The sequence below is a fragment of the Gymnoscopelus microlampas genome, assembly GCF_963454915.1.
Source record: "Gymnoscopelus microlampas genome assembly, chromosome: 7".
NCBI classification, from domain to species: domain Eukaryota; kingdom Metazoa; phylum Chordata; class Actinopteri; order Myctophiformes; family Myctophidae; genus Gymnoscopelus; species Gymnoscopelus microlampas.
In genome coordinates this window covers 12,339,595-12,360,206 of record NC_139944.1, presented here as the reverse complement: position 1 = coordinate 12,360,206, position 20,612 = coordinate 12,339,595, and the positions used below count along the sequence as shown (strand labels likewise).

At 42.2% G+C, this 20,612-nt stretch overlaps 2 protein-coding genes across 2 annotated transcripts; both read left to right on the top strand.

Annotated features, from left to right (window-relative positions):
• The first annotated feature begins 609 nt into the window (after nucleotides 1–609).
• LOC311048345 (uridylate-specific endoribonuclease-like) lies at nucleotides 610–4,523 on the top strand. Its single transcript, XM_084061576.1, has 9 exons — nucleotides 610–749; nucleotides 1,259–1,381; nucleotides 1,524–1,640; nucleotides 2,454–2,640; nucleotides 3,006–3,211; nucleotides 3,423–3,536; nucleotides 3,675–3,781; nucleotides 3,978–4,120; nucleotides 4,208–4,523. Exons 1-9 carry the CDS (start codon nucleotides 692–694, stop codon nucleotides 4,323–4,325), a joined length of 1,173 nt encoding a protein of 390 aa, XP_083917702.1. The 5' UTR covers nucleotides 610–691; the 3' UTR covers nucleotides 4,326–4,523.
• Nucleotides 4,524–12,495: 7,972 nt separating this feature from the next.
• Nucleotides 12,496–13,518, top strand: LOC311048432 (neurogenic differentiation factor 4-like; the record flags this gene model as incomplete). The annotated part of the gene is made up of 1 exon (XM_084061690.1): nucleotides 12,496–13,518. One exon carries the CDS (start codon nucleotides 12,496–12,498, stop codon nucleotides 13,516–13,518), a length of 1,023 nt encoding a protein of 340 aa, XP_083917816.1.
• Nucleotides 13,519–20,612: the final 7,094 nt, after the last annotated feature.

The window sequence follows — 20,612 nt, the reverse complement described above, 5'->3', positions numbered from 1 at the left end:
TCATTAGCCCCTGTTTATCCTGAGTAAATGTGTGTTTGCACTAGAACTGGATTTAGAAATGTCATTGTTTAGGCGGCATTGGTTCAGGGGTAGAGTGGCCGGTAGAGAGGCCAGATGGCAACCGTGAGGTTCCCATTTCATTCCCGGGCTCCCCCAGAGTTAGTGTCGAAGTGTCCTTGAGCAAGATGTTAAAAAACCCTAATTCCTCCCGGTGAGCAGGTTGGTGCCTTGCATGGTTTCCTCCACCATTGGTGTGTGAATGTGTAGGTGAATGTAATGCACAATCTATATAAAGTGCTTTGGATAAAATATGCTATATAAATGCACAAAATAGTTCTTGCTACATACAGCTCAACATTATGAGTCTAAAATACATTACAGAGGAATTTGTTTCTTGTTTCACTAGTATTAGAGAGGACCTACAGTATCATTCTAACCTAGTAGCCTAACTATGGAACAATTAAGTTACTGTTGTTTTGTTGTGTTTTTTGTAGTTTTTATTTGATTAAATGTTTATGTATGCCTACAGTTATATGGGCTCAAATACAAATTCTATTAACAACAAAGTGTCATCTTGTTTTAGGGGCTGGCGTAGAGTGAGTCTCGCAACTGGATTGGCCAGGTGAAACCATAAAAGGGAGATATTTACTTTGGGCAGCGTTCCTTCTTCTCAGGTTGATACGGCGGCACCATGAAGATCCTCCTCCTTCTTGTCCTCTCGGTGACCCTGTTCTACCAGGGACACAGCAGTAAGACATTTCTCTCATTTCACCACAGAAAAACTTGAGGTTTTCGTTTTTATCTTTTCATATGTCTTGTAGGTTAATTCCAATAATTTCTCTATTTAACTCATCTTTACAGGATCCAATACAATTATGTTAACGGCATATACAATATTGTCAATAACATAGAAAAGCTTGTGCTCTATAGTCTAGAGTCTAAGGCTTTATAAGGCTTACCAAAGACAGAACCAGGTGCGAGAGGCCAGCATTACATTCAGAATAAACAGAAAAAGCTCACACACTGACAAAACATATTGAGGCTCTTAGGATGAAAAAAAAAGATTTATTTACATAGTGAAAAAAGTGACACAGTGAAAAAAAGGAGTGGAACTTTCGGTCCTCAGTGTTTATGATGGTCTGAGGACCGAAACGTCCACTGCTTTGTAAATGAATTTACAGTGTCTAATTATTTTGGAATGGAATGTACTGTACCATACACTGTGTCCTTGTGTAACAACTATTCTGTTGGCTGTCAGACACCCTGGATTCCTGTGAGGGGCGATGTGGATACGGAACGGACAATGGATTCTCCTGTCAGTGTAACCCATCCTGCGAGCGCTTTAAAGACTGTTGTTCTGACTATGCCAGCCTCTGCAAAGGTGAATGACTATTAGGTTGTTGTTAAATGTGAAAACATGTGTAAAGATAACCCTGACCTTTGTGTCTTTTAATAGATGTGTAAAACACATACAATTACCCTGTGCCTCAAATGACCACTCAGGTGTCTACCGTTTTCTTCAGGAGGCGCAACATCCTGTAAGGGCCGATGTGGTGAGAAATACAACTCCAACAACAAATGCCACTGCAACTCCAAGTGCGGCCAGCACAATAACTGCTGCAATGACTACACAGACCTCTGTGAGTAAAGATAGATCACGACTCACAGCCCTTTGTTGACCATTGGTAAGGTGCTGCAGAGCACCTCTGCAATCTTAATCAGCTATCCCCTATCTGTTTGTGTTACTATTTTCTGTACACAGTTGTTCTTTTGCCAACACCTGGGGAAATTCACACGGTGACCACTGGCCAGTCAGATATTATCTGTCCTGCCCTGTCTTGTGCCACAAGACAAAACACCAAATTCTACTCAAAATGTCTGAAAAGTATTAAGAAATGATTGGTCATAACAGCCTATCTACCATTCCACCCTGTAAATGACCGTGTAATGCCCCTCCCAGTTCAATGGGGGCTATACATGCTGTCAAAAGAGGCTCATGTGTGTACAGACATAAACATAGACCCATGTAGTAGGCCTATGTGCGGTGGTCACTTGAGCCTCTAACCAGTAGATGTCACTGTTCTGCTGTGTACTGTATCAAAGCTGGAGGAGTCTAGCTGTATGGTCCAACTCAACAGTTGTATGCAACTTTCCTTAGTGTTCTTGTGTACCTCATCACACTGCGCCAACTACCTGTTCTATTGTAGATAAATCACAAAATCAAACAATAACTAATGTTAGCAAACGGTGTGTACGTGTGTGTGTGTGTGTGTGTGTGTGTGTGTGTGTGTGTGTGTGTGTGTGTGTGTGTGTGTGTGTGTGTGTGTGTGTGTGTGTGTGTGTGTGTGTGTGTGTGTGTGTGTGTGTGTGTGTGTGTGTGTGTGTGTGTGTGTGTGTGTGTGTGTGTGTGTGTGTGTGTGTGTGTGTGTGTGTGTGTGTGTGACTCTCTACAGGTGATGGGGACAGTGGTGGTGGCGGTGGCGGTGGCAGTGTGATCACTGATTCAGAGATTCAGGCTATCTCTGAGGTTCTTTACGCTCTGGACTCAAACAAGGCCTCAGCCTCAGAGCTCATCATTGACCCTCAGGCCCTGGTGCACGACTCCCAGACCAGCTCCCAGAAGGACCTGTCACCTCTCCCGTAAGGACATTATTTTAAACAGACATATTTCAGTAGTTCTTCTTCATTTTTGTGCTTTTATAATATCCAGTTAACCACCTGAACCCCTCCATATTCTGGGGGGAACATTAGCCAAAAATAGCAGATCTACAAGCTCACAACGCGTCGCAACTTGTAAGCTTAGATCGTATTTTTTTGGCAAAGAGATTTGGTGTAGACTTTCTTTTTTTAAGGCAGTCCTAGTACAGAGCCTCAGATCCAGTTTACTAAGTTTAGATTAGTGGTTAAAGCTCACTTCATCATTGTAAATTTTCCCCTCTCATATGCTGGTGCTTACTCGTTCTGCCTTTCTACAGTAAATAAATTATTCTTCATTGTATTTCCAGCTTGTTCCGCTACCTGAATGAAGAGGTTCTGTTTGCAAAGCCCACCTATGCTGCCTTCGTGGCTGTACTGGACAACTACCGGAGAATGACGGGACAGACAGAGGATTTCACTCCACAGCAGCTGGCTGAACAGGAAAACTTTATCAGGGAGTCCATGTCTAACACTGAGCTGGGCAGGGAGCTATTTGCTTTCCTCTTCACTAAGGGTATATAAAGGTCTAATTAAAACTGGTTGTCTTCACATTGGTCTAGAAATGCTAATAAATATGTATTACAGAGGTTCCAGTAGCATTGCAGTATATCTCATGATCAAGTGTACAGCCCGATTGAAGAAAAATGTATGAAATGTTCAGGTTTGTCAAGCATTCAAAGCATACATCAGGCTTAAATATATTAGAGTTTATTATGTGTTCTTAGGTCGCTATTCATCAGAGGAGGAGTTCATCCAGGACCTCAAGATGATGTGGTTTGGTCTCTACTCCCGTTACAATGGCAAAATGGACTCCAGTGGCTTTGAGCACATCTTTGCAGGTTTGACAAGCCGTAGATATCCTTGATAATCACCATTGCGATCATGAAAATATGCTTGTTTGCAATGATAATGTCTTTTAACCACTGCACAAACGAAGTTCCGAAAGGAAAATAAAGTTGTTTGAAATTCTGTTAAAGGAGAGGTTAAGGGTGGAAAGGTGTCTGGTTTCCACAACTGGATCCAGTTCTATCTTCTTGAGAAACAGGGCCTGCTTAACTACTACAGCCACAGCTTTGATGGACCTGTAAGCATCCACAATATCAACTCATCATTTTGTAGGCCTATGCATTACTTTGTTTTATGATTGATTGATTGATTGATTGACTGATTAATTGATCTATCTGTCTGTCTGTCTGTCTGTCTGTCTGTCTGTCTGTCTGTCTGTCTGTCTGTCTGTCTGTCTGTCTGTCTGTCTGTCTATCTATCTATCTATCTATCAGTGGACCTCCTACCCTGATGTTCTGGGCATGCAGTTTAAGTGGGATGGTTACTACAAGCAGGTGGGCTCTGCCATCATTGGCTGCAGTCCTGAGTTTGACTTTGCACTTTACAGTCTTTGCTATATCACCCGCCCTGGAAAACAGTAAGCATATTCATACACTTGATGAAAATGTAGATTTAATGCATTTTTGCTTATGCATCTTTTTTGACCCATGATCTGCATTCTTAGGTGTCGTCTACGCCTTGGAGGGAAGGAGCTGATGATCCAGACTTACACCTGGGATAAGACCACCTACGGTGATGGGAAGAAGTTCATTGCCTCTGCATTCCCTTCCACGCCCAGATAAATCAGACATCTATTAGAAATGTCCATCACTCACATTTCATATCCATCACCGAGCAGCATAGTCCGAACAGTATATCATTCTTAAATTGAACTGAAATGTGTAAAAAACTAAATGTTACAGGGATACAAATTACAAAGTTACAAGGGAATAAGATGTTATGTATGGTAATGATGAGGAAATGTGTTGTTTGTTCAAAACAATTTCTGCATTAAAGCAATATGCAGTGATCTGCCCATGGTATGCATATTCTAACTTTATTTCCATCCAGAAACTCTCAAATTGAATCACAACTTTCAGAAATTCACAATTCCACGTCATAAAATGCATGAATGAAAATCTACTCCCAAGGGCACGATCAGACCCTATATCTGAAAAAGAACAGGCATTTACACACCCCTTAACTGGCAGAATGCGCCGCGGACACCCCGCCATCAGCAGTATGTGCATGTATGTGTTTGACACAATCGCTTACAGGCTTATCAAACAACAAAACAAAAACAAAATGCAGTGTCCTGCACACAGCCATAGACACTAAATGACATTAACAGATCCTGTTCTGCTTGACCTGCTCTGAACAGTAGCCACTAGCCGAACCTGGTCCTATCAGCTGTCTATAAAGCTCTGTGTACCAACCCAGCTGGGGCTAAGTTGTGTGTGTGTGTGTGTGTGTGTGTGTGTGTGTGTGTGTGTGTGTGTGTGTGTGTGTGTGTGTGTGTGTGTGTGTGTGTGTGTGTGTGTGTGTGTGTGTGTGTGTGTGTGTGTGTGTGTGTGTGTGTGTGTGTGTGTGTGTGTGTGTGTGTGTGTCTCCAGCTGGGATGGGGGTTTCGTTTACTCTTTCACTCATCTAGGGTGACTAACGGGATAAACTCTGGGTCTGCCGACTGAACTGGGGGACACACTTGCACCTCTGTTGAAAGAAAGTATTACCGGAGATAGATCTGCCACTGATCCCATTGTCCACGACTGTGTGTGCATTCATGCAAACTGGGAGTGTAAAAGCATCACTTCACAGGAAAACCAGGCCCTTTCAGTGGTTCATCTGATTTGGGCCTCACATAGCGGACAGAATCTCATGTCTGCCTGACAATAAAGTTAGCCCGGCAAAGAATTTCCCCCTTGCAACTTTGTCAAACCATATCAAATTTTCTGTGCCATTGACTCTAGAAATTAGAAGAGTAAATCTTCTCCCTTTTCACAGGCCCCTCCTTTGAAAACCAAAATGAAATCAAATTAAATCACAGTGGGGCCAATGAAAGAAAAGGATTCAATTGTTTCTTTTGTCACTCACACAACTTCATAATCGAATTATGGCTGGCCACCCGCCAGCCCCTCCTCGTCTCCCCCCAAATGGGCTTCTCCTGGCAGTTTTGGCGAGCCACCTGACTTTTGTTTTGTAATTATATTATCCCGCTCTCTCTTTAGCATGTTGTAGCTAATGGCCGCGCGGGCTAGCCCAGCTGCACATGCAGAAACAAAGCTGCTTATGGGGCCAGACAATGGACCCTGTGGAAAAGGGACGCCTGAAGGCGGTCAGCCAATGAACACGCACATCAGGGGGCCAACGGAGGGTTTAGGGAAGGGTTAAAGGGTTTAGGGGTTGATGCTGGTGGTGACGGGTGGGGTGGGGGGCGGGGTCACTCCATGGAGGGGTCGCATCAATGAGATTGTTAGGTGGAGGACACATGGCCCACGTCACCCCTGTCTCCCGAAGGTTGGGACTGGGCTGGAGGGAGGTTCAAGTTTGGCTTAGATGCTGGTCATTTCAAAAAGTTGATGGCAGACCATGAAACACAGAGCAACATTCATTCTCTCCAGTTCACGTTTGGTTCATGAAGACTCTAAAGCGACACTGACACATTTTGAAGAAGATGGAGAACATGCAGGAGAATGTAGGTAGCTATAATGTTACAGTGAGAAGACGTACTGTAGCTATAATATTGTAAATGAAGGTTTAAATCCATGGCCACACTGTTTATGAAATTAAAATGCCAATTTTAGGATAGCTACACATGCACTCTGCAGCACCTGGTCCTCCAAGTTGGGGGTTGGGCGTGGGGCTAACAACCCTAGCCCGTAAACCACTTTCAGTTACATAAACGACACATGCACTCTACTGTATCTGTTGGCTCCTCCACAAACAAATGCACACACACACATACACACAAATGCTCCTCATGCTGAGGTATTGGCATCTCTCCTAGGACTTCCAGTGTGACAGATGGACTAAACTTGCTCTCCCCACTGTCACAAACAGAAGCACTGGGGATGCTGGAAGAGGTCATGTGATTCGTGTGTACTAGTCATTTTAGAACATTATAGTTAAATGCTTCCTTTAACAAACATAACTACATAAGGTAAGGTAGTATACCCCATAGCGGTCACTGCCTATCCAATATATGTAGATGTCAATAAGTCAAGTGAGCCGTCAATAGAGAATACTGAGAGCATCTGAGCCACTGGGAGACATTTGAAACAAGAGGGTTGCTTCACGTACTGTAAGTAAGACCATCTGCCAGTGAAGATCATACTCCATGGACCAGACTATGGAACCCAGTCACAGTATGGCATACATACTGTACTAGATCCCTCAGCATCACTTTTATGGAGCATGAACATTCAGTTATCTAATCGGTTTGTGCTGTGTTGTGCAAAAATAAAATATAAGATTTTATCCTAATGTGTCTAATTGTGATGTGGTGTTAACAAAAGTCAGATCATGCTACATATTAAATCTAATGTAAAACATGTACATCATGACATTTTAGTTTGTGATCATACTACCTCAAAACTAGCACGGCAACCCAGAGGTGTGGACAAAGTGATATATAGACCAGGGGTGGGCAACTTTGACGATGGAGAGGGCCACTATATTTCCGCACTCACTCCAGAGGGCCACACATTTTCCGTAAATTAATGCCGTACTTCGCAATTCTGTCACACAAAAGTAGCCCATCTACAAGCTCAAAATGTGTCGCAGCGTAACGCGTTTTGAGCTTGTAGATCTGCTATTTTTGCTATTTTTTCATTTGAATCCTGATATTTTTTTGTGCTATTTTTTTAATTGGAATCCTGAAATGTATTTTTTTAATTTAATTTCAAATGCATTTAGTTATACTTGTGTTAACTTTATGAACTTAAATACAAATACATTGGACATAAGAAAGACTAGAATTGTAATACTAGTCATTAAGCTACTAATATAGACTGAAGTAATTAAAGCGGGTCATGTTTACAGCTGAAATCAATAATATATCAGTATCCCAATCAATATTAACCTGCTGGCCGCATTATGTGAAGGTGGGGGCCGCATGTGGCCGCCAGTTGCCCATGTATGATATAGACAGACAAAGACACAAATGCAATGCATCACTTTGAGGCTCAACTAAATATCATTACATTTACCCTGAGAATAACTGTATAATAAGCTTGGCATGTCTTTGATGACAAGGGGCCTCAGTCAGGATATTCCCTAGTTATTCCCTCTCTGGGGATGTGTGTGACAGGCTGGGCTATTCCCATTTTGGGCTTCAGGTGTGGAATATGAAAGTCAGAGACCCAGGGGGGAGAAGCAGTGGATAGGGCAGTCAGCTTGGGAGTGTGTGGCCATCGAACTCATCCTTTTGAGTTTTATTCAGAATGCAACGATGTGCCGATTAAGTGATGCAATTCTTATTCAGAATGAGGTATCCTTTTTGCAAATAAAGGCATCAAATCTGCATGAATGAGGCATGGAATTGTTTTGATGGGAAATACTACTAGTGATTCGGTAAGACCTTTACACTTAACACAAATAGCAGATCTACAACTTTTCTATTTGATCAACAATTATTATTTTTCTATTTTGTAAAAATGTTCCTGTTTCTATTACTTTAGCCCTCTCTACAAGCTGGCACACGTGTTCATATTATGAATGCGTTCCTCATGAGTTAAGGCAAATTATTTGTCTCTCTGCTTAGATGAGTGGTGAACAACATATCCCCAGATATGAATAAGCGATAGCTTTATGAATTTACTTAACTTGGCTAGTTTTTTTTTTAGTAATTAAACGTAATTAACACAATTAAATAAATAATAATGTTTAATACATCGGTAAGTGGTGGATGATCAAAATGTTAGACTATACCTCCTGGATTTGGGGGCCCATATCTTGTTGGGGCTGCATGTCTTATGTGGGAGATAATGGTAGTAGGCCTATTGATGGGTTGCATGCACATCTGTTCTATTTTCACTAGCTAACAATCCCAGAATCAGATATATTCATTGGTACTGACATGTATTGGGCCCTACCCTACTAGACTACAACAAATTGTCAGTAATACACTTCGCTATTGGAGGGTAAAAGACCCCCCATGTCACACCACTTAACTGAAACCGAGTTTCATCATGTGAGGACACTTGTTCTGTCTCGTGAGGGTTGTCCCAGGAGTGGAACTGGATGCACTGACTGCAGTGCTCTACCAACAGACCTACAGTGGCGTAAAGTAACTAAGTACATATACTCAAGTACTGTACTTAAGTACGATTTTGAGGTACTTTTACTTTAGTGAAGTATTTCCAATTTTCAGTACTTTTACTTCTACTCCACTACATCTCAGAGGCAAATATATACTTTTACAATTATTTGAAAACTTTAGTTACTAGTTACAAAGTAGATTTTGATTATTAAAACATACATTAACCACTTTAGCCCTATATACATTTCAGCCATTTGAAAATAGCTGATCTTTAAGCTCACAATGCATTGCCATGTGATGCATTGTGAGCTTGTAGATCGGCTATTTTTGAAAGATTTTGTATACATTTGAAAACTTGTGATACTAATACTTTTGTACATTTACTCAAGTAAATTTTGAATTCCGGACCTTTACTTGTAACAGAGTATTTCTATATTGCAGTCAGTGTATATTGATACTTTTACTTAAAGTAAAAAATGTGAGTATACTTTTTCCACCACTGCTTGGTCCAAGGATGGGTGGATGGATGAGGGAACACCTGCTCACACGCATCTTCAGGCTGTCACATACAGTTAGGCTCACACGAGTGAGCGCGTCTCCCCACCGTTTAATGCCAAAAGTGTGGAATTGGCGGCTGCCTGCGCAAAGCAACAAAGCCCCCCGCCCCCCCTCTTGTCTGCCATAGTGAGCTTAGCCCCCCCTCGCCCGCTCCAACACACGATTCACGTCGGGATGGATGAGTGGAGCTTCCGTGGGCCACGGGCCGGCCACGCGCACACTCAACACATATGGATGAATCGCAGTGTTGCCATGTCCGCTTATTATAAGCAACTTTGGGCTTGTTTTTCTGTAAAGTTGCTTCAAGTTGCTTGTAAATATTGGTAGCTGCGGGTTGCGTTTTTTTGGGCTTGTTTCTAAAGTGTAGTTGCTTATTTTGGGCTTGTTTCCTAATGTTGTTAAAACCAGTGGTTCTTAAACATTTTCATATCAAGGACCCCCAAATTAATATGTAGCCTATTTGTCTGCAGACCCCCATCTGAAAATATTTGATGACAGGGACCCAAGATTTGTGGTGTTAAAATGTATCAAAACATATTCCACATTTTTCCCATTTTCTTCAAGATTTTTTTGAAAATAGCAATCTACAAGCTCGCAACGTGTGAGCTTGTAAATCTGTTATTTTCAAATAGCCGCTTTATATAGGTTTGTAATAGGACTCCACTCATCAAGTGGCTTCTTTTTGGCTTGTTTTCATAGACCTGTTTGCTTGTTTCTCTCGCAAAACCTGGTAACACTGATGAATTGGAAGCGAGTGGGAGGAGGAGCTTTACGTGGGTTATAATAACCATGAGCCCCTGCAGAGTGTCCCATAGTGAGACTATCTGGACTATAGGACGATCTGATATTCTGCAAAAGGACAAATTCAATAGGCTACGGACGACACTAAAGTTTAAGTTTTAATAGGCTAATCTTTAGGCTACTGGTTGGCAAACAGAATTGTAATTGATCAATTAGAAAAGTAGCCTATCATATAGGCCTATTAGGCTATTCCATTTGAAGTCTTTGGCCACATCAATTCAGGTATGTAGGCTCATGGGTTTTGTGTTTGTTTGTTTGTTTGTTGGTTGGTTTGTTGGTTGGTTTGTTGGTTTGTTTGATTGATTGATTGATTGATTAATTGAATACTTTATTAACAGTTTGCAAAAAAAGCACAGAAAGTACATACAAAAGGATGCTTAAAAGATGAAACGAACCCAAGAAAGCACCATGGCTTGTTTCCATTGGGGTCCTGTGCATTCAATTCATCGAAACATTTAATGACAGACGAATATACAGTACAATACTACGCAAAAACATCATATGAACGAGTAGTAATCTAAAAGAAAAATATGTAAAGTAGAAAGAAAAATATGTACAGCATAAATATGTAATATGTAAAAATATGTACAGTAGCCTATTACATTGGTTGGTTTGCTTGAACGTCAATAGATGAAGATATCACATTTCAAAGGAGTTCTTTTTACAGACGTTTTCACCAACATATCCAACTATATTGAACAGACTCAACAACTCTTTATATTCACTTGGGCATTCTGTATTTTGGAAGCATAATCTCAAACGAAAGCCTGACGGTTTCTCATCATGTATTTAGGCCTATTTGTTTTGCCTTCATCAAACCTTATTTGCACTTTCTTGTAATTGAATTGGACGAACTAGGCTAGGCCTACAAGATATAATTGGACGAAATTTGACAATTTTGACAAAATATTTAAATGGCTCATCATGGATTTGTTAAGTGTGTTGATAAAAAAAAGAATGGCTGCAAGATACTCAACAATTGTGGAGAACGAAATTATTAGAGCATTTTGAAATGTTGTCAAGCCTATTCTAATTCATTCTGAGAGTTCCCTGTCAGTGATCTGGGATGTCTAACCTTCAGTTAATCCCCTGGTCGTCGCTTCATCCAAGTAAATCCTGCCATGGCCCAGATTGGAGTCGCATCCTGTCGTTGCGACTTTAGCCAGGCTACTCGTGGAATTACTACTTTAGAAGTTCCCTGGATTAGTCGTCTACTAACCCCGTTTTATGGGGAGTTCGGTGGGGGTGGAGGGTTTGCGGTTGCGCGATGGTAAACAGAACTATCATTATATACGTGACCACACACACACACACACACACACACACACACACACACACACACACACACACACACACACATACGCGCGTGTGTGTGTGTGTGTGTGTGTGTGTGTGTGTGTGTGTGTGTGTGTGTGTGTATATATATATATATATATATATATATATATATATATATATATATATATATATATATATATATATATATATATATATATATATATATATATATATACATTGATTTCCTTACTGAAATTTATGTAACTCCTAAACACAATCGACACCTGTGGCACCAGAGCGCGGCAGAAGGCAGGGAGCTGTCCGGTGCTGAATGTGTCAGCCCCGATTTAGAGAGACACTTTAATAACAAACGTAGGCCTATACCTATTTTTATGATTAATTGAAAGTAACACAAATTGGATCGATCAGTCACTACCTAATTCAAAAAATTAAATAAAGTTCCATCTATTCCATTTGAAATGGAGTTAAGAGAGACACACAATCTAATAATTGTCCTGAATTTATATATGATATACTGTAGCAATGAAGGTTTAACCTTAGTTTCACCTTGACACACAGAGTGGGCCATGCACACAAAGGATAAGACTGCTATATATAGGCAGCCCCAGGACTAGGTCTCCCAGCCCTGCCTTGTGAAACTATATTGGTCCAGTCAAGTGCAAAGCTAATATAGTCACGTCATAATGCTTAAAAAACAATGTATTACGAGAAAGACACAAACAAAACTAACAAAATAGATTTTTAAATAAAAATAAATAATATTTGAATAGTTTCAAGAAAGACCAAGACTTATTTATTGTTCCAGATAAAGTGACCAAACATTTGTAGTAAACCACTCTCAAGCCATTTTATTCAGGACAGCATTAGCAATGCATTTTGCTTCCTGCTTCACTGAGCTCATTTGTGGCTCATTTCATCTTCCAGGATTACAGTCTTGCAGGGGTCAGCACACCTTGTACCGCAGTAAATGCAGTGCACTAAGCTCTTCTCATTTTTATTGCTATTTGCTCCCCTGTGTAAATGTTTGACAACTATTCTCTTGTTTCCAGTGTGGTATAATGACCAAGCCATATGAGAGACAAGATGATGGTAAAGAGGAGGTCAGTCCACTGCAGTGGATGGATGAAGATATGAGCTCTCCTGATGGGGAAACATCGCCTATCACCTCACAACGCTACAGAACAAGTGGACTCAGCCATGAACAGGGGAGTGAGGATGTGGAGGACGATGAAGACGAAGAGGAAGAGGAAGCACAGGGAGACGAGAATGAACCCAAACGACGAGGCCCAAAGAGAAAGCGGATGACCAAGGCCCGACAGGAGCGCTTCCGCGCGCGGCGCGTAAAAGCCAACGCCAGGGAGCGCTCTCGCATGCATGGCCTCAACGACGCACTGGAGAACCTGCGCACCATCATGCCCTGTCACTCCAAGACACAGAAACTGTCCAAGATCGAGACCCTTCGGCTGGCCCGCAACTACATCTGCGCTCTGTCTGAGGCCCTGGAGGGCGGGCAGTCCACAGAGAGCAGGGCCTTCATGGATACTTTGTGCAAGGGCCTCTCTCAGCCTACAAGCAACCTGGTGGCCGGCTGCCTGCAGCTGGGCCCCTCCCATGGAGTGGGAGCTCGGCCAGAAGATTTACAAGGAGCCAGGGGGGGATCTACTGCTTTAAATGGGGTTGGCATGGGGGTAGGGACCCTGGGGTACTCCTCGCCAGGCCTTCCGAGCCCCCCGTATGGCACTTTGGACTCCGCTCACCTGCTTCACTTGAGGGCCATGAAGGGGGTCATGTACGAGAACCATTCCTCGAATGACCATAGCGGTGGCGTTGGCACCCCTCCATACGATGGACCCCCGACACCGCCTCTCAGCATTGGCAGTAACCTGGTCTCCAAGCAAGAGTCCTCACCCCACTACCTGCCCCCACACCACTACTCTCCCCCCTCCATGGAGCAGGCTGGGCCCCAGGGTCAGGTCCTCTATCAGACTGCCGGCTATGACGTGCACCTAGATGTGCCGTATGACCCCTACCATCCACCGCAAATGGTCCCCCAACAGATGGCCACTGTCTACAGAGACTAAGACAAAAGGAATGAGCTGTAGATTTGTTTATTTTCCTCAGCACGGACTGACTTTGGTGTCAGATACTTGGACTTGAAGACTGAGTCTATCTCAGTGAACTAGCTGCTATAGCAGCGACTGTGTTTTACTATCTGTGGGAAACACAAGGATAGTAAAACCAGACAAAATTGACATTTTGTCCCCATGGTCCCCATGATTTGTATGATTAATAAAAATGTAGGGTTACATTATGTAAAGATTCAGGTTGGAGTTAGGGTTAAATTAAGTTAAGCTGGCATTTTTTTAATGACAAAATGGTTTTGATGTCCCCACAAAGATTGTGTGTGTGTGTGCGTGCGTGCGTGCGTGCGTACGTGCGTGTGTGTGTGTGTGTGTGTGTGTGTGTGTGTGTGTGTGTGTGTGTGTGTGTGTGGGGTGCATTTGCACTGTTTACAGTAGAATAGTGCTTTACTTTGTGAAAATCAACAAATGCTTGATAACATTTTTGATTTGTAAATGTATTACCAAATGATTGAACGCCCTTCCAGGTCTTAATGGGAAGACATTAGTCATGACAGATGAGCTGTAATTAACTATTGCTATAAGCACTTCTTCATACAGATATTGCAGGTACCTTTATTTATTTAAATATTTATATGAGCTCTTGTTTATTTAGTTGTCTATTCATTTTGTATATAATGTGCAGTAGTGGTATTCTCTCTGTTTGTGACCTGTGTTAGTATATCTCATCATTCTTTTGTGTCCCGTTTTACTGTTTTGTCTATTCCTTCTTGTTTTGCACTTAAAAAAACGTTCTGATGTATTTGATTTGTTGATAAATTGGACATAACTTCTTAACTCAATGAAAGGCATGCGAGAGAAGTGACGACAAAGTATCACATTAAGACATTCTCAGGTCAAACCTATAGAAATGGATACAGCACAAACATTAAATTCATGGTTGATGCAGGATTCTGTATTCATGTATTTATTGGCTTAAAGGAACATTTATGTTCTTAAAACAGTCAAAAGTGGTTGGTGAAAGACGTCCAAAACCTATAACCAAAAGCAAGTGAAGTGAGCGAGTGTCTTTGGTACTGAGTGAGAGCACACACACACACACACACACACACACACACACACACACACACACACACACACACACACACACACACACACACACACACACACACACACACACACACACACCACATTTGAACACACACACCACATTTGAACACTTGCATGACCTACCCTTCAGAGAGAGAAGGACAAACACGGGCATGGAGAAAAGGAGAGAGAAAAACAGACAGAGGGAAAGACAGGGCCAACGACAAATGATAGGAGATGATAAATGAATGATGGAGGATTAATGATGGGTAAATGAATTTGCATAAACATGATGAATGCGCGGCTGAAAGGCCACTGAGGCTGCATGATCAACACAGTCTGGTCTTTCTCTTGACCCCTGATCTTCCATTGTTGTGTGGTGGCTTTGGAGACCAGGAGGGAGGGACATGTCTCTGATGACCGAGGGACACGGAGAAGAGCAGAGACACCGCTATAGTGGGAGCTTTCCTGTTAAACTCCAAACAATTCAAAATGTTCTAACTACTGCTTTATAAAATGGATCGATTAAACAAACATCCATACAGGAACGGTGAAATAGCAGTACTCGTTGAGAGGATCATGTTTTGTTTATCATGGCATCATAAGACCAAGCTCTGGGCTTCTGTTCAAAGTGCAATGGAATAATAATTGTCAACATGAACCCACATAACCCACTTGATAAATCCCAAACAAAATGGTCCACCTCTTACAGGGTGATGGAGAGGGGGGGTGGCATCCTGTGCCCCTCCTCTCCTATTTAGCCAAAACTTCATCTCTCATCTTTCTCCCTGCATCTTGTGCTTTAGCCGCATTAATCCTTTGGCTGTCTTATAATGAAAGGGTGGATGTGCGAGGAGGCCAGATTGGAGGATAAAGGTTTGTGATTAAAATGTCTGCATAGCAACAGGATTGAGAGAGTTTCTTTCCCGAAACTGTGATGATATACTGTAATCCCATCGTGTTCAACAGAGGTCATGCCTGACTGTTACTGAGACCACAACCAAACTGCTATCCACATAATGTACATAATAAATGATTCTGCATACCTATATACCCTAACACATGCACATGCACTTACTTGCACATGCATATAAGAACAAGCCTACATATAAACACACATAGTACTTCAATCAGGATTAATAGTAGTTGGGGTGGGGTGAGAGGTTAAAAAAACTAAGAATGGGCTGTGGGAGTGGGGTGTGTTTACTGTGGCCTCCATGACCCCTCTGTTCCAGCCCAATGAAGGCTGACAGGGAGAAATGGGGAGCCAGGAGAGGGCCTGATAGAATGATCAGTAAATAATAAATCATAAACTTACAGGCGATGAGAGGGGAAGCCCATATGGCAAACTGGAATGGCATAAAGGAGTCAACCGAAAACTGAGTTGAAAATATTACGTTTTATGTATGTTACTCATGCATAAAAAGAGAAGTTCTGAAAACAGAAGCTGAGAAAAAGCAGACAGTGAAGAACATGAAACAGCTTTGAGTAAACAGTGTGGCCAACGCTGCTTCTGTTGGTTCATGCTCCCTAGTATAAGTGAATGCCACCCACTGAGAGGTCAGTTAGTAGGGGTCAGAAGGTCACCTTGGGTCATGGGTCACTGGTGGGAATGGTCTAGCAGCACCATGGTGGTCAGTAGTAGTATGACCTTGGGGGGCCAACATGTCTCATGGTGTGTTTTGACATACTGTTTACAACAGCGAGCATTAGATAACTGTTAGGTAATGTTAGGGGCTATATTATGGATAAAATGTTGATAATCCTGATAATTCTCTGATGGACATCCCACGCTTGACTTGGCTTGGCTGAAGTATATTGCTTTGTTTTTACATGGATTAGCATAATCCTGTGCATTTGTCGTGTGTGTGTGTGTGTGTGTGTGTGTGTGTGTGTGTGTACTGATTTGACGGTGGTCTGTCATTTATAGCCTGTATTTCTCCCTGACACACAATTTAATCAGTATTACCATCATTAGATTTCTCCACTAGATATGTGACGTGAGCACCCAGACCTGACTGATAAAAACTGGATGTTGGCAGCAGCTTGTGGGGAACACACTGAGGAGGCTTTCTGTTCAAATTGTGCATGTGAACATTGGGCTGGGAGCAGCTGCTATTATCTGTTATTTATCCGAGTAACAACAGTACAGTTCAAAATACATGGTGTGCGTGCGTACGTATACGTGCGTGGGTGTGTGTTTCCGTCTATACATAGGCTTCTGTGAGTTATTGGGGATGAAACCGTATTAAGCAGCTGATCAGAGCTCAGTGTCTGAATCGTTGCATTAACTCCCTAATCCTGAAGAGGAGTGGAAACTGCAGCTCTATGTGCTCTAAGCAGTACGCCACACAACATTATGCAGCTATTGTGCTTACTCAACACACAAAGTATTTAAACAATGCCCAACACAAAAACACAGGCAACTAGAAAAAGTGCTCCTCGGAGCCAGGTCAAGTAGGTTATTGTGGGCCAGCAATGTTCAGAATGCGCCAATCAGGATGGAACATGAAATATCAGGCAGATCCGTCTTGACCACATGACTATAGAGATAATGTGTACCGATTTGCTTGATGTTTGGACAAAATCTGTAGGATTTGCCTGGTGGCACTATAAAAGGCTGTACAGTATGTAATTCACTGTGTGCAAGGAAATGAATATAACTGGCCCCTTTTCTCTTACAGTAGTTATCTGTAACACTGGGAGAAAAGCTGTGTGTGTTTGAAATACCTGCTGTTGGACTTATACATTCAGGGGCCAGGTTGTGGAATACATCTACTATGGCAGTGGTTCTCAAGCTTTTTTTATTTTAAGGACCCACCATAACCCTGAGAATTGCATGTAAGGGTCCATTTGGTGTGTTAAATGATCGTAAATACATTATTGCAAAGATTTTAAAGACGGGGTGTCGTGATTTTCAGTGATTTTTTTTTCTTCAAAAAAGTGTACAGAAAGTGTTAAAATTATGTTTTATATGGACACGCCACCAGTTCATTAAGTATACCTGGTTCTAACCTTAGCACCTCCCACCTGAACCAGTCCCTCCGCCTCCTCCTACAAGACCACCCACCTGTCCTAGTCCCTCCTCCTCCTCATGCCCACACCTGTTGTTTTATGATAATGAGGGGGAGGGTCTATTTCTACTGCGTCATTAAAGCGCTGTTTTTCTATTGGCACGTTTGACCCTCAAGGTTTCAGCCTCCAGGAAGAAACTCAAAATAGTCAGAGAAGACATAAAACACCATAAAAACATCACCAGGGGGCTTAATGAAGTTCTATCAACCTCATAGACACATGAAAAACAGAAAAAGTGCAAAACCATGGCACCACCTCTTAACCAGAAGAAATAATCTTCTGGTTGAAGCTACAACTTGGCATTATGTCTCCTGTAGGTTTAATTGTTGCTAAAGGACCACATCACCCATTTTCAACCTATCTTCATAAAATTGGTCCTCCTCACTAATGCTCATTATAATATTGTACCATTTTTGTCTACTCGTTCTGTGTCTCAGCGGAGGTCTGTGGACAGTTCAGAAACCCGTGACTACCAGTGACATCATTGGTATAGGTTTGGTCATTTCAAACAAGATTTTTTTAGCTTTATTTTGTAAACAAAAATAAATGTATATACATTTTGTTTACTCTATTTTAATTTAGTTTGTAACACTGAGTGTATATATCAGATTAATCAATCAGTCACACTCATCCTCCTTCTAGTCTATCTCCTCCTCTTCCTGTTCATGCTCTTTAGGTTTTTCCACAATAGGTTAATCGGCCAGCTTGTAGAAGGCAACATGGTGGTTCACATTGGATGTGTGGCTTCAAGGCAGAATAGCATGGAGGAAGGTTAGCCAGGTCGACCTTAGACTTGGATGTGAGTTTCTCGTCCTCCCCCACCATTTTGGACAGCAACTTGGCACGGACGATGTCCACTGAAGACATGCAACTCTGTCCATACTGTACATCAAACAAGTGAATTGTTCCAACTGCCTCAGCCCCTGGGGCTTGACATTCCAGTCATCACTGAGCTGACTAAATGCCTTGGGTTCTTTTCCAGCTTCTTCGGGCCCTACCCTACCTTTGAGGCAAATGGTCCACTGAACACAGAATCCAAGCAGAGTGGCACAGTGGGTCCTGCATCTACAGTCATGAGCGTGGTTGTTACGGCCCTATGTGGCCTCATTCTGTATTTTAACCCTCTCTGGGTGTTTTCAGTGCCCCATGGTAATTGGAGGGTGGAGTGGAAATTGGGAGGAGTGGCGTGGTGTCATTCCTCAATGCAAGCCAGCATAAAAGCCTGGGAGAAGCTCCACTTCAGCCCTTTTGCCATTCTTCACCCTATGTGCTCACTGTCACAGGGGAAGCTTCAGGTAGGGGTGTGCTGCCCTCTATGTGATTCATCTTTTCTCTATGTGTTACTCCTTTCTAGCCTCTAGACTCCATATAAGGTCGTAACAGTGGTAGGGAAGAATCATGAAAATGTCTGTGTGAGGTGTTCTGACCGTCACCTCAGTGCTCTTGTAACCTAGGGCGGCAGCATCAGTCTCTTCCTGTTTGCTGTAGAGTGTGGGTAGCTCACACACCTCAACCTGAAACATACAGGGCCATTGCATTTCGATCACTTGTCACCACCAATTCTAGATCTAGACAAAAATCCAAATAATCTGCATCATCAGTGCCCATACCCTGGGTGGGGTTGGCGAAAGGGCCTTTCTGTATGGAGTTTGAAAAAAAAAATCTAAATAAGAAGAATATAAAGGCTTCCAATTTACCTTTAACATTTCATGAGACAAGTTGATGAGCTCTCCCCTCCACAATCAGCACTGCCTTAGGGAATTACTGGACTTATCCTTAGCATGCTTTCACTGCTTGTGCAGACTAGAGGAAGCTTAATTCTATCAAATGAACTTGGAGAGGATGAACAATGCTGTCTTGCCTACTGTAGAGTAGCATTGGTCATGATTCAGGGAACAGCACACACTGTCCACATGTTGTAGTTACCCTCTTGTAACACTGGTGCTAATGTATATGCCTCCCTCTTTCTCCTCTCTCTCTTTTTTCCTCTCACACACACACACACACACACACACACACACACACACACACACACACACACACACACACACACACACACACACACACACACACACACACACACACACACACACACACACAGCATGCAACAACATGTATACTTTCTGAAAAATAAGTAATATATTGCCTGAATCATGATTTGTTTTTCTTCAGACTACAGTATATATGGTTAATTGTACATGTGGTTTATTGCATCAAAGTCATACTTCCATTTTCATGGATTTTTTCACATTTCTAAATGAACCATGGCTGCCATCCAGTGGAAGAATGATGTTCCTACCAAGGGGCCTGCCTCTGAGTTGTAAATTGAGGCTGTATAGGAAGAGACAGTTCATATGAATGGCCTGTAGTCTCGCTGTTTTACCCCTGCTGGTGTCAGAAAGAATTAGGCTCCATTCAAGCGGATGGGTTTTTGCCGAACTTTACAATTGATTTTATAACCGTAATAAACATTGTCATAAATACTATATGCTTCCAGTCGCTAGTTAAAGTCTTATTTCAACCACCATGTGTTTTGGTCAATTATGGTCCCATTTACTTTTTAAATTGATGATAAAGTTGGGTATGCTGTAGGAGGGGCGTGGCTACCTTGTGATGATTTGATTGACAAGCTACACAACAATAGCATTCATTCCCCACCCCCGCTCTGGTCCCAACCAATACCAATAATTAATTTCCGGTTTCTTATTTGCATATTTGGACCGGATATAGAAAGATGGCAGATTTGAAAAATAGGCTTCATTTACTGTCTGTAGAGTCTATGGGCATCACTTTGTCCATTTCTTTTTTACAGTCTATGGTTCCTACACCAACAGGACTGTACCGGTGTTCAGGCTGCAAGACTGTACAATAACATAATGCCAAGTAGCTAGTCCCTTTAAAACATATATTAAGCTAGGTATCTGGGCCAC

Excerpts from the sequence above, each read along its gene's own strand:
- LOC311048345 (XM_084061576.1), top strand. The coding sequence starts at position 692 with ATGAAGATCCTCCTCCTTCTTGTCCTCTCGGTGACCCTGTTCTACCAG. Across the intron at positions 1,382-1,523 it reads CTATGCCAGCCTCTGCAAAG|GAGGCGCAACATCCTGTAAG; the intron begins GTGAATGACTAT and ends CGTTTTCTTCAG. Across the intron at positions 4,121-4,207 it reads ATCACCCGCCCTGGAAAACA|GTGTCGTCTACGCCTTGGAG; the intron begins GTAAGCATATTC and ends CTGCATTCTTAG.